This window comes from Delphinapterus leucas, chromosome 2 (genome assembly GCF_059928025.1).
Source record: "Delphinapterus leucas isolate spDelLeu-1000000601 "Yukka" chromosome 2, BTC_Dleu_Yukka2, whole genome shotgun sequence".
In the NCBI taxonomy this organism is placed as follows: Eukaryota; Metazoa; Chordata; class Mammalia; order Artiodactyla; family Monodontidae; genus Delphinapterus; species Delphinapterus leucas.
In genome coordinates this window covers 170,770,154-170,783,165 of record NC_143130.1, presented here as the reverse complement: position 1 = coordinate 170,783,165, position 13,012 = coordinate 170,770,154, and the positions used below count along the sequence as shown (strand labels likewise).

The window sequence follows — 13,012 nt, the reverse complement described above, 5'->3', positions numbered from 1 at the left end:
CGGTGAGCACAGGGGACGCGACTGGAGTGAGAGGTTCCTCAGCCACATGCCTGGCTCGCCTTCCCCTGGCGGTGGCAGAGGATGCGGGGCGGGAAATGGGGCTGCTGCTTCTCATGGTCAGGTACGCCCTCTGTGGCCCAGAAAGGCTTTTCTTTGGCTTCTTGACGAGGTTTGGAGAAATCTGCAGTCTACAGAGGCGTCTCATGGTAGAACCCTGTGTGTGTGTGTGTGTGTGTGTGTGTGTGTGTGAGCATGTGTGTGTGATATATATGTGCATGTATGTGTATATGTGTGTGTAGTGTGTGTATGTATGTGGGGCATGTATGAGTGTGTATGTGTGCATGTATGTGTGGGTTTGTGTATTGTGTGTGTGTAGTGTGTGTGTATGAGCGTGTGTGTGATATACGTGTGCGTGTGTGTGTGTGGTATGTATGTATGGGTGTGGCGGGCATGTATGAGTGTATATGTGTGCATGTATGTGTGGGTTTGTGTATTGTGTGTGCATATGGGGGTGTGTGTGATGTACGTGCAGTGTGGTATGTGTGGGTGCATGTGTGCGTAGATATGTGTGTGTGTGTCGGGAGTGGGCTGTGGGGAGGATGAATGCCTTTGGAAGAGGGGGTCTGAGACCTCTAACCTCACTTCGCTGAGAATGACCCTCCGTGGGGTGCGTGAGGCAAGAAGCCGGCAGCCTCCCTCTCAAGCCCTCAGAGCTGTTCTTCACTTCCAGTTACCCCACAGAGCAGGGGCTGCGGGTGGGGCCTGTGGCAGCCTTGCCAGCGTTGACCGAGAGGGCTCCGCCCTGCCCAGGCTGGACCAGCCGCTGTTCTGCAGGCAGTGAGGCATCGGCGCCGCCCTCCAAGCAGAGAACGGGGGGCCCCCTGTGCACCAGGCCGGGGTGGGGTGGGCGTGGGGTCTCAAGGTGGGAGACCTCACCCTCCGACAGCTGGGAGTCGGGCACAGAGCCAAGGAAGCGCTCACTTCCCTTTCTCTTGGTTTTAGGAACCAGGCCATGTAGGCAGCCGTTTGCGCCCATCTCTTCCCACACAGACCGGGTGGAAAGGTCTTCTTGGTTTAGCGGGACCTCCCCGGCTGGCTCACGGAGGGGGCCCGGCTGGGTCCGCATAAGCCTCCCTAGCACTTCAGGAGCCCTGCAGGGTGCACACTAGGTGGGAAGTCTGTGCGGACTGGAGACCACTGGCTGCTCCCCGCTGACCCCTTTCCAACCGTAGTACTGAGAGCTAACACACACTTATGGAGCGCTTACTGTATGCCAGATGCTCATCTAGGGGCTTGACACGCATTAACGTATTTAATCCTCCCAACGGGCCTATGAAATGGACACCATTATTGTGCCCATTTTATAGACCAGGAAACTGAGGCCTAGAGAGGTTAAGTGGCTTGCCCAAGGTCACACAGCTAGAAAGTGGTGGAGCTGGGTTTACTGAGCCTGATTCTTCCTCCCAGCACTTCTGCAGCGTCACCCTGAAGAGCCGTGCTTAGAGAGAGGACGGAGATGGGGTTCAAGGCAGAGCCTTGTCCTGCCGTAGGTAAAACTCCGGCTTCCACCGGGCTCCAGTGAACCCCGGAAGGGCTTCAGGACTGGGCTGCCCAGGGAGCAGAGTGGATGGGGGCTCAGCTTCAGTGGGGAGGGGAGCAGACCAAGTTCACTTCTCAGAAAAGCCCTTGGGGCAGCCACTTCTCCCCTCAGCGCACCCAGGCTTTGGGACTGCTCCTGAGGCAGTGTTGCGCCAGCCAAATGTTGCCTTCTTTGCTGGGTGGACCCTGCCGAGACCCCCTTTCCTGTCTGGGAAGCTGGCTGAGTCACTGAGAAGGCCCTGGAGCTCTCTCCTGAACCTGCCTCCAGTGTCCCTCCAGCCACGCCCTCTGAGCCACCGTGGCCCCCAAGGCCCCGGGAATGCAAAGGGGTCTCCCAGCCAGCAGCCTGCGTTAGCAATCTCTCCTCTCCTCCTGACAGAAGGAATCCTGCTCAGTTCCTACCTACTCCCTGAAAAGGGCAGGAAGGGCTTCCCTGGTGGCGCAGTGGTTGAGAGTCCGCCTGCCGATGCAGGGGACACGGGTTCGTGCCCCAGTTCAGGAGGATTCCACATGCCACGGAGCGGCTGGGCCCATGAGCCATGGCTGCTTGGCCTGCGCGTCCGGAGCCTGTGCTCCGCAACGGGAGAAGCCATGGCAGTGAGAGGCCCAAGTACTGCAAAAAAAAAAAAAAAAAGGGCAGGAACTCTGTGCCCTCCAGGCTTAGTCCATTTCCCTGTGAGTTCCAGGACCCCTTCATCTCTTCATTATCCACCCCGCTTTTTTTCATTTTTTTGGCTGTGCCACGAAGCATATGGGATCTTAATTCCCCATCCAGGGATCAAACCCCTGCCCCCTGCAGTGGAAGCACAGAGTCTTAACCACTGGACCACCAGGGAAGTCCCTCATTATCCACCCTTGAAGGCCCTTAAGCCTCATCTCCCCTGCCCTGGACCCATTGCAGCTGAGTTTTCAGACCTAGCCCAAGAGTGAATATTTATTAGGGAGAAAAACAGAAAAATCTTTGGGCCCAGAGATTTTTGCCTCTATTTTCTGGAACCCTGATCCTGATGAAATCCCTCTATATTAATGATAAATTTAGGAATCTCACTTAAGTCCATCGGCGGCCTCATGTTAGGGGCAACAAAGGATCTCACTGTAAGAATATGCATCCCCACACCCAGTTTTCCAGGCTAGGTAAAACTCCCTGAGTCAGAAATCAAGCCCACCCAGCAAGGTCAGAGCTGCTTGAGGCCCCTGGGAAGGGGTGGGTGGGACAGGAGGAAAGGTAAAGGAGACAGAGGGAGAAAGGCGCAGGGGGAGAGGTCAACTCAGAGTCCATCATTTCCAGGAGCCCATCACAAACAAGGCAACTTGTCTGAGCCCTTTCTGAATTCCAGAAAGTGTCTGTGAGCATCTACATAAATGGGGTGTTCAGACCCTAGAACATAGCATGTGCTGGGTTAAAGCAAAATGCGACAGGCTTCTGGGAGGACTCTGGAGAACTCTGGGGAATCTCCAAGAGGAGGACGGAGGAGGGCCTTCCTAAGGTGATTGGACCACAGAGCCCTCTTGGTGGGGGGCAGGGGGGGATGCCTGCTTTATCATCAGTAGCAGGAGGATGCTGATTCAGCAGAAAGATGTCTGGACCAGGACATGGTGGTGGGTGGTGTTCCAGGTCCCACCACAAACTAGCTGGGAGGTCCTTGGGCAAGTCACAGCTCTCCCTAAGCCTCAGCTGCCCCATGAAATGAATCTCATAACTTCAGGCCTATCTTCTTCAGGGGACCGTTGTGAGAGGGGACAAGAAAATGTGTGGCTGATAACCATGTCGCCTCTGAACAGGCCTGGTAGTCCCACCCCATGAAACTACTGATAAGCCGCTCACAGACCCTCCCTCCCCTAAACTAATCACCCAGGCCCTTATCCCATAGGCATCAAACTGTCTCCACCTACCAGGCCTTCTCCTGATGGGTTTGGGGAGGCTCTGAGGACATTTGAGAAGGCAGATGCAATCAGTCCCTAGGCTTTCAACCATGACCGCAAGCGTTCAACTTAGACAACACACAAAGCCAGTTCAGGCGCAGCCCCAGCGTTATTGGAGATACAGGAGGTGTCTGAGCTGCTGCCTCATGGGCCTCAGATCCACCCAAGAGACAGCAGGATTGTGGCATGGGGTCGGGCTACGCAGCATGTATGGCATGGACCTGTTGGGAGGCTGTGGCCACTCAGGCCTGGGGCTGGGGGCCAAAGCCCTCCTGAGCCATGCAAGAGAGGAAGTGGGATTTGAGCCAGGCCAGAAAGCAGTGCTGTGAATTCAGAGTCTCAGTGGAGTGGGCACGAGCCTTCTCAAAGCCATCCTCCCAGCCTTCCCGATGCCCTGCGTTTGTAAGACAAATGGCTCCTGGGGTTAAAGGGCCTCTGGAGTGAGTTTCAAACGGCTCGATGTGAAGTGCTTGAGAACCACTGGGGTGCACTAGTTTAGTCTGGACATTCACCATCACCACCACCACCACCGTTACCATCTCTACCGTCATCGTTATTACCACTACCTTCAACCGCACCACCATTACTATTACCACTGTCATCGTCGCCATCATCACCACCACCGTGACCGACGCTCTCATCACCGCCATCAGCTCCGCCAGGACCTCCGCCCCAATTACCATTACCACCGCTTCCACCCACCATCACTACCACCTTTACCGTCAGTGCCGCCATCCCTGTCATCACCAGCACCGCCTCCACCACCATTACCACCATTGCCACCATCCACTTCATCACATTTTCCACCTGCCTTTGATCACACAGAGATCAGATTTTAAAGTCCAACTACTAGCACCTCTCCCCTCTTAACCGTCTGCACCCCAAATATTCATCGTCATGTCTGTCGGCTCATAATCAAAGAGACCAACCAAAGCCTGATATCATACTAGGCTGAGCATACATTCTGGTTTGTCCAGAACAGTTCCAAATCCTGCCTATTGTCCCTGCTTCATTATTCACGGCTCCCCTCTTTCACTGTCAGCTACGTTTGCATGACATTATATTGTCACCCTAGTTTAAGACCACATCCCGCTTCTGATTGAGTCTCATGAAGATTAGCACCCCAAGGATGCTGACCTGGAACAGAGCCTGGCGGGAAAACTAGGAGGGTGAGATACCCCTCGCCAGGCATCGATAACTAATGGATACCCCTGCCTCCCCCTCCCTTGCCTTCCCGCTGCTGCACCGGCCCCCAGGAAACCCCTGAGAAAAGAGGAAAACGGCACCGGTGTTGCTGAGTATCCCATGACCTCCTCGCACAGCAACAAAGGGGTGGACGTGAACAGCGCCGTGGTGTGAGTCTGCAGGCCCTGGGCCGCTGGCCAGAGGGGCACCTCGGCGGCACTAGTGGACACAGGAAAGCAAGTGGACACGAGCTGACACTGGGCTTGTCGGGACTTCATTGCTTTGAAGGCCTCGAGCCTCCCGAAGGAGAAACCATACTCTGCCCAGCCTCACCCCCTGGTCAGTCCGTGGGCAGGGGCAGCGGACACCATGCTGAGCCAGGCTCACCTGCGTGCAGCACCCGGGGCAGTGCTGCCACCCGCGGCCCCGTCTCTTCCTTGTCTTGTGTTTGATCCGTTGACTGTCTCCGGGCTGCTGTCTAAAGCACACGCTCTGAGAAGGCAGGGAGTCTGTCTGCTGGGGCGGGGAGGCATCCCCCTTTAGCCAAAAGGAAACCTCTCCTCCTCCCCAGGAAGCCCACCTGCTTCTTCCTTGACCAAGCTGCTCCCAACAGAAGCCATGGGTGCATCCGTGAGACGTCCCCGTTCAAAGGTGCTTCCCACACATCTGTCCGCCGCCCCATCTGCAGCTGTCTCAGTCTTCAGGGCCTGCCTTCTCCCTCCCGTCCCCACCGACGCCTGGGGCCCCTGTCTGCTGACCCCTGCCACGGAGGGCCGTGAGCCCAGCCTGCAGAGTCCCCTCCAGACCCAGCAGAGGGGCCCATTCACACCCCGGGGTGGAGTCTGGCCGTCCAGGGAAAAACGACTCACTGAACCTCAGGCCCGGGGCCCGGGAAGGGCAGGGGCCACTACGTCTGTCCTCAGATTCATTCCCCCACCTGACCCTCAGAGGAACCAACGCTTCCACGTGAGCCAGGCCCTGCCTTTCCCCCGGCAGAGGCCACCGCTTGTGCCAAACCCACCGCTGGCCCTCTGGGCTGGGCCCACCCTGCCTGGCGCTGGGGCCCCTGATGCTCCCCTGAGGCCTGGTACCCAGACCCTTCCCTGAGAGTCCCCAGGCCTCCCGTCACCCAGAAGGAGGCAGTGTTCTTCCTGTGGCTTGCTTTGAATATCTTTTATGTTCTAAAAGCGCTGAACCCTCCAGAGTGGTTGGTAGATGAAGGGAAGAAAAGGAGATGTGAGGAGAGGGACCCTCCAGGCCTGGTGACCCCCATCTACTGGCCCGGTGACCCCCATCTGCCAGCCTCTTTGGCAGTCGGCCACCTGCCCCGTGGGCACATTGCTAGGCCCTTGGAGACAGCAGCCTTGTGGTTCTGCACAGCCCATGCGCTGGGAGAACACGCCCCGCGGTTCCCTCACTGCCCACACACCTGCTGAGAAGGGACCCGACCCAGCCAGCGGCTCCACTGGCTGGCTATGTAGGGACTTAGCCTGGGGACCCTGACCGCCTCCTAAGCCATCAGTGTCGTTCTCTGGGGGGTGTTTGGGCCACAGGTGAGACTTTCCCATCCAGGGGAGACTGATAGACTGAAAACCAGTCCCCATTTGGGCTGAACCTTGAAACATCCATTGTCCAGGAGCCCTGGTGCCCACGGAGTTGTCTGTGGGCCGAGCGCAGGGGAAAAGGTGAGTGCACTGTGACCCTGACCCAGGTCCTGCTCCCAGGTCAGCGGGTACAGGCTGAGGACAGGTCCAGGGCAGACTCTCCCAGAAAGGATTTTTCCTGCTTTTCCATTTTCCCCGTGCATTGAGGCCTGAGTGTGGGTGTGGATTGGATTTTGCTCTCCCTGTGCACCTTAGCACAGGGCCACCTGTGGCCTGCATCCCTGGTGAGCACGTGACAGTACTCATGGTTCATGCCCTCCAGTTCCCAAGGATGCAGATCCGGGTGACAAGCGGGCCAGAGGCTGTGGGTCCTCAGCGGGGCACACCCCATCCCAGCGCACTTCCCCCACTGCCTGCAGCCTCCTGCTGAGTCCCCCCTGATCCCTGAATAGAGACCCAGGCAGGACCCCAGCCCTAAGCACATCCATCCTGGGTTCAGAAGTGATAGGAGAGCACCTTCAGCCAGAGGGAAGGATCCGAGCTAAGGGATCGTGGAGTGCTGGACAGCCAGTCTCGGGGGGACCCCGAGGGGGGCAGGTCACAGCCCGGCTTTTGCACAAACCTACTGGTCCACCTTCCCCAACCTGAGCTTAAATTTAGGAGGCCCGGATTTTGCAATTAGCCTAATCCTCCAGCCCCGGCGAGTCTCCCCACGAGGAACCCCGGTGGACCATCCATCCATCACTCTGGGGCCAGTATCCCCTTCCCTGGAGACACACAGCCAGGGCTCCATGAAAAGCTAACGTTTGTGCGTAAATTCCCCCAAATTGGGTTTGTCAAATCTCCTCTCACCAGTTAGTGAAAACTAAGAGAAGGGCCCAGTTTTTAAAAGAGAATTCACTTGAGAACAAACCCTGAACCGGCCATTTGGAAGATAGCTCTCACGGGTGCAGGGGGAGAGCCCCACCGGATTTTCAGCTTAAGCAACAGGAGCAACAATAAAACTACCCCAGCCTGGTGTTTGAGCTTCGAACTTTAATTTAAGGACTGTATCTGCAGCCCCTAAACACGGACCAATCCTCAGACTAGTCTGAACTTTCGAGAACGAAATGCACATTCCTTCTCTGCATTTTCTCAAATAGATATTTTTCAGCCGTCTCCTAGTTGAGCCCAACTTTAGAGTGGCATATAGATCTCCCAGAGTTTTCAGGTGTTCCTTAGAAGCTTCTAAAGCCAGTTTTAGAAGAAAGACTAATAGCTGTAAAAATATAGACATATATATTATATATAGTTATATATATATATTTAAAGAGATATCTATATCTATATCTATATATAATTACTGTACTCTCTGAATCTGTACAAAGTATGATTTAAACAGCCCAGGTAGTGTGAGATATCTAATGCATGAATGTAAATACCCTGAGACCTGCCTTCCTAACCGTGTGCCGAGAGTACCGGGAAGATGGCTCTTATTCCCAGGAGTTCTGTCTCAATGGACAAATACACGCATCGGTGCCGTCTTGCCCACCAACAAGCCACTGATGTCGACTCTGTGCTGAGATGTTGCACAGGAAGCAGGACGGGCAGCACTGGGGGTGGGCTCCGTGTTACTTACGAGGAAGAAAGCACCATGCCTTTTTATTTTCAATAAAAATATACTTATAAAGATGGCTGTCAGTTGTCCTTTGTGGCGGAGTGGGGAAGGAGAGAGCGGACTGAGTGTGGCGGTGTGGTCCTTCCTTGAGGCCGTGCTATAGACCCAGGTACCTTGGGTACCTGGCTGGCCGTGGTACTTTGCTTGCCTGGTTTCTATATGGTTTTATCGTAACACCCCGAGGCTGGCATTTGTGGGGATTCCAAGGTATCAAGCCTCTCCGTCAGCCCCAACCCGGCCACCTTGATCCTTGACTCAAGTGAGAGGAGGGTGGCCAACCATCCTAGTTCGCCTGGGACTGGGGGGTTTCCTAAAATATGGAACGTTCAGAGCTGAAACGGGAAAAGTGCCTGGCGGAATGGATGAGCCAGTCGCTCTAATTTGACAAGTGCTCACGGGAATCATGGGGGCCAAGGATCAGCGGGCCACGCTGGAGGGGAGACGGGTTACTTCTGTGGCCAGTGACAGGCCTCCTACTATATCTACCCCCAGGTCTAGACCTCGGCCCCCAGGGTCAGTCTGCAGCTGCTCAGATCACTGTGGTGTGGCCTACCCTGCGCCCCCAAGCAGAGGGACCCCAGCCCCACCAGGAGCAGCCCTCTTTCCCTGTGCTTTTGGAGAGAAGAGGCTCCTGTCTGATGGGCCAGGCGGGATGGAGAAAGAAAACAGTTGCCCCTGCAGCATCATCGTTTTTATCCGAGGAGTGAGGAAAGAGTTTGGAGACGGAGTGACAGCCAAGGTCACGCAGACACAGGAAACGGATGGGACTGGGGTTTGCACCCAGACTTGGGTGTCTTCAGCATGCAGCCACTGGACACGACTGAGGGGGACCCCAACCCAGACTGTCTCCCCACAGTTGGGGTGCTGCTGGACCCCATCACCTCTACCTGGGTTCCCCACGGCTTCAGAGTCAGCTCCGTGGAGGCAATTGGGAGGCCCCTGTGTGCCCGGAGTTGGGGGCCTGGAATTTCTCCAAGCTGCCAGCCGAGGGGGATGTTGGCTCAGTGCAGCGGCTCTGGAGGAAAGGGCCTGTGTCTCAGGCATCTGGGGTCAGGGAGCGGAGGGGAGCCGTGGAAGTCCCTGCTGAGAGCCAGGAGGCTGTCACCCCAGTGGCACACCCCCCGACCTCCACCTGGGATTCCACGAGCTGTCATTTCCCGAAACTTGACACGTGTCCTGGCAGACAGTAGGCGCACGGTGGGTGGTGGCCACCATTGCTGTCACTGTCACTGCTGTCATTAATAAAAGGCTGCCACCCAGGCCACAGGGAGAGCTCCTCCGCCCACTGGCCACTTACCCGGGTCCCCTGTTTGGGGCGGGTGAAGATTCGGTGGGGCACCTCCGACCTCACTCCCGGGCACCCCAGCCTGGCCAAACTCACAGCAGCAAAGCCCGAGGCCAGCAGGGCGTGTGGCAGGGTGCATCAGGCCTGGGTGTGAGGCTCTGCTGACCCCTGCAGGTGCCCGGCGGGCAGGAAGCAGCACCAGCCTAGGAGAGGACAGGTGCTGGGGAGCCGTCAGCCCAGAGCGGCAAAGTGCCCCCGCCACTTCCCATCTCCACCCCGCCTTTCTGGGGCTTTTGGCCGCGCTTCCAGCTCCAGACGGAGACCAACACGGCAAACAACGGCGGGTGCTCCGGCCGCCTGCCAGCCCCGTGCCCACCCGTGAGCCTCGCCCCTCGTGCTCGGGGTCCTGCTGCCGCCACCCAGGTGTGGGACACGGTGGGATCCACAGGTGACCGGGGTGGCGGCACGGAGCTGTGCTGGAATGACTGCCCCTGGCCAGTGGGGGGCGGCTCTTCCTCCTTGCTTCCCTCAGACGCGGCACTGAGACTCACCGTGGGTGACATCTCGGGAGACGGTCCTGTGAGGTGGAGGGAGCAGTGGCACGTGGTTCCCGGTGGCGGCCTCGCTGCGGCCTCATCTTTGGCCATGCCCACCCACCCCACCTGCCTAGGGACCGGCCCCACTGGACCTCCACTTCCTTCCTCCACCCTCCCCTGCCACCCACCCCCGCCCAGGAGGGAGCCATTAAGCTCCCTCCTCCCTCTTCCCAAAGTAGCTGTCAGGAAAGCACCTGAAAACTTCCTTGACATAGTAGTTTTGATGCCCTGTCTCCTGTTTCCATCCCTGGCACAAACAGTGCCACCAGCCCAGACTCCGGGCGCCGCTGTGACTGCCCTTATCCAGCACATCCGACCCCTCGGGCCACCCCTCCTTCCCATCCTCTGCTGGGGAGCGGTTCTCCCAAATGTACATCCTCAGGCTCCTGACTTCAGCTGTCAATCATTTGCTCAGTCGTTCCCCAAGTACTTACAGAGCATCTGATATGTGGCAGGCAGCACACTGGACACTGGGGTTCAGCTTCCCCGATGCTTGAGGTCCCAGCTCATTCTCGCCCTCAAATCCGGCAGGTCCCGCCCTGGCCCTCCAATCGGCTGTCCAGTCCCACCTCCGCTGTCCCAACCCCCAGTGCTGGTCCCACTCCCCACTTTCCCCAAGCTCTGCCTCATTCCATCTAGCCTCTGTCTGCCCACAGGAACTTCCTCAAACCTACCCCGCTGACGGCTAGGGACCACTCCCTGGCCACGGTCTCTGGCCTGGCTGCCCTTCCCTGGGCCATCCCACACCGCTCACCGCAGCGCCACTCCACGTGCACACCTCCCCGTCTGCAGGTTTCAGGCTCCCCTCCCCCACCCCTTGGCCTGGCTGCATGGCCACATCTAATGTGCTGTGCAGATCCTCTCAGAAGCTGCCTCTTCCCTGACCACATGGACCAAAAGCCCACGGGTGCACAGAGCCCAGTGATTTCTGCCTTCTCTGGACGGCACAGACAGCCCTGCGTGCACAGCTCTCATGTCTGCCCTCTCCCGTGGACAGTTCCAGAATCTTTCTCCTCTCTTGTGTGAACCTGTCACCCCCTGGAGAGCCTGCATCCACTCCTACCCTAGGTGTTGACCATGCTGTGTCCTGGGGATTCAGAGAAACAGGAGAGGGCCCCACCCCCAGGAGCAGTTTGGTGGTGGCGATGTAAACAGACAGTGACACCCGTGTGGAGATGGAGGGACACCCAGGGTCGACTTCCCAGCACTTCACATACATCATCTCTTTTAATGCTTCCTGCAAGCCTAGGAGGATGTAGATCATCCCTATTTCACGGAAGAGTAAACTGAGGTTCAGAGAGGTTCAGAGGGGTTCAGTGGCTCACCAAGGGTCAAAAAAGCAGTAAATGGCAGAGCCGAAATTCAGACCCAGTTCTGTGTGGCTATAAGTTCGAGGCCCTTCCAACCCAGACAGGCCCTCAGATTTCAAATGGTCCATCCCAGCTAGATTTACACCCGATTATCTTCCCAGCCCATGAAAAGCAAACAGGACACTCAGCGTCCCCAGCCCCTGGAAGCTGGAGTCAGGGATTCATGGATCTAACATGAATCATTTTTGTGATTTCTTTTTTTTTTAATCGAAGTATAGTTGGTTTACAACGTTGTGTTAATTTCTGCTGTACAGCAAAGTGATTCAGTTCTACATATATATACACCCTTTTTTTAAAAATATTCTTTTCCATTATGGTTTATCATAGGATATTGAACATAGTTCTCTGTGCTATACAGTAGGACCTTGTTTTTTATCCATTCTAGATATAAAAGCTTCCATCTGCTAACCCCAAACTCCCACTCCATCCCTCCCCCAACCCCCTCCCCCTTGGCAACCACGAGTCTGTTCTCTACGTCCATGATTCTGTTTCTGTTTCACAGATGGGTTTATTTGTGGCATGTTTTAGATTCCACATATAAGTGATATCATATGGTATTTGTCTTTCTCTTTCTGACTTACTTCATTTAGTACTAACATGAATCAATTAATATGTGATTCTGGCAAGTCCTCTCCCCTCTCAGAGCCTCAGTTTTCTCATCCGTAAAATAAGAGTAATAATCCCTGGCCAGCTGCTTCTCCAGGATGTGCACATGGAAGGGACTGGAAGGGTCCCAGCATCACCGGATTGAGGTCACAGCAGTTGGGTCCTCATTCCAAGCCTGCAGGAGCCTGAAGCTCTCCTGTCCTCTCTACCCATCCCTTGGGGACTTACATCTGGCTACAGACTTCAGAGCCTTCAGGGTTGCCCCTGGTCCCCAACAAGCCAGCCATCACGTGACACCCAGTCCCTGCTTCCTGGGTCTCCACAGAAGATTCTCCAAGTCCTGTGAGACATTCATGTATGGGACGACTTTAGGGGGGCTCTGTGTAGGTGGGTGAGGGGAAAATTGCCTTCTCAGTCAGTACCGGCACCTGGACCCTGAGGACGCCCCCAGCCCCAGGGAAGGAACCAGAGATGGGCCTGAGACCCAGGCGGCCCCTCTTTTCTCAGTCTTCGAGAAGGCCTCGCCCCAGCCATGTGAGCCACAGACTCGGAGGGCCCCTCCACCAAAGGTGGGGAGCCCACGCCAGGCCCCCCAGGGGTAGTAGGGGCTCCCTGAAACCAGAGGGGCCTGCAGGGCTGCCCAGAACAATATGAACGGCGGCCCTGGACCTCCTGACTCCCCTTGGCTGACGCAAACAGCTGCTTCCCACCAGGCCCAGATGCCGTTGGGTGTGGGTGCCTGAGGCACCCTTGGCCTCGCATTTGATGGCTCTCTGTGGGTGGCCGTGTGGCCTCAAGAGGGTCTTCCTGGGACGGCTTCTCAGGGACAGGAAGCAGAATCCTGCCCCCACAAGGTTGCACTGGACTCTCATCCTCCCTGGCCCCTGGTGGGCATCGTCACCCCTGCCTTGGCTGCAAGGTCGGTCATTCAGAGTCATTCCCTCAACAGAAGCCCTTGACCTTTGACCTCGGCCCTGTACTCCTGCCCTCATGCCACATCTCTATTTCTTCCACTCAGTTTCCTCAGGGGGATGGGGGTCCTTTCCTGTCCGCTAACCAGAGCCAGAGCCATCTGGGGCCAATAGAGAAGCTCTTCTAACAGTGAAGCCCAGAAGGGACAGGGTTCAGGCTTAGTTCTCTTCTCCCAGGAGCTTCCTGAGGGAAAGCATCCTCCTTTTTTTTTTTTT

The 13,012-nt window shown here is 56.5% G+C and overlaps 1 protein-coding gene across 1 annotated transcript in view; it reads left to right on the top strand.

Moving 5' to 3' along the window:
- The window catches only part of PRIMA1 (proline rich membrane anchor 1), a 61,468-nt gene extending 56,381 nt beyond the window's left edge, over positions 1-5,087 (top strand). Inside the window, 1 exon segment of the mRNA XM_089908157.1 lies at positions 4,779-5,087. Coding sequence (XP_089764283.1) covers positions 4,779-4,881 — 103 coding nt within the window. The 3' untranslated portion in view covers positions 4,882-5,087.
- The last annotated feature ends 7,925 nt before the right edge of the window (positions 5,088-13,012 follow it).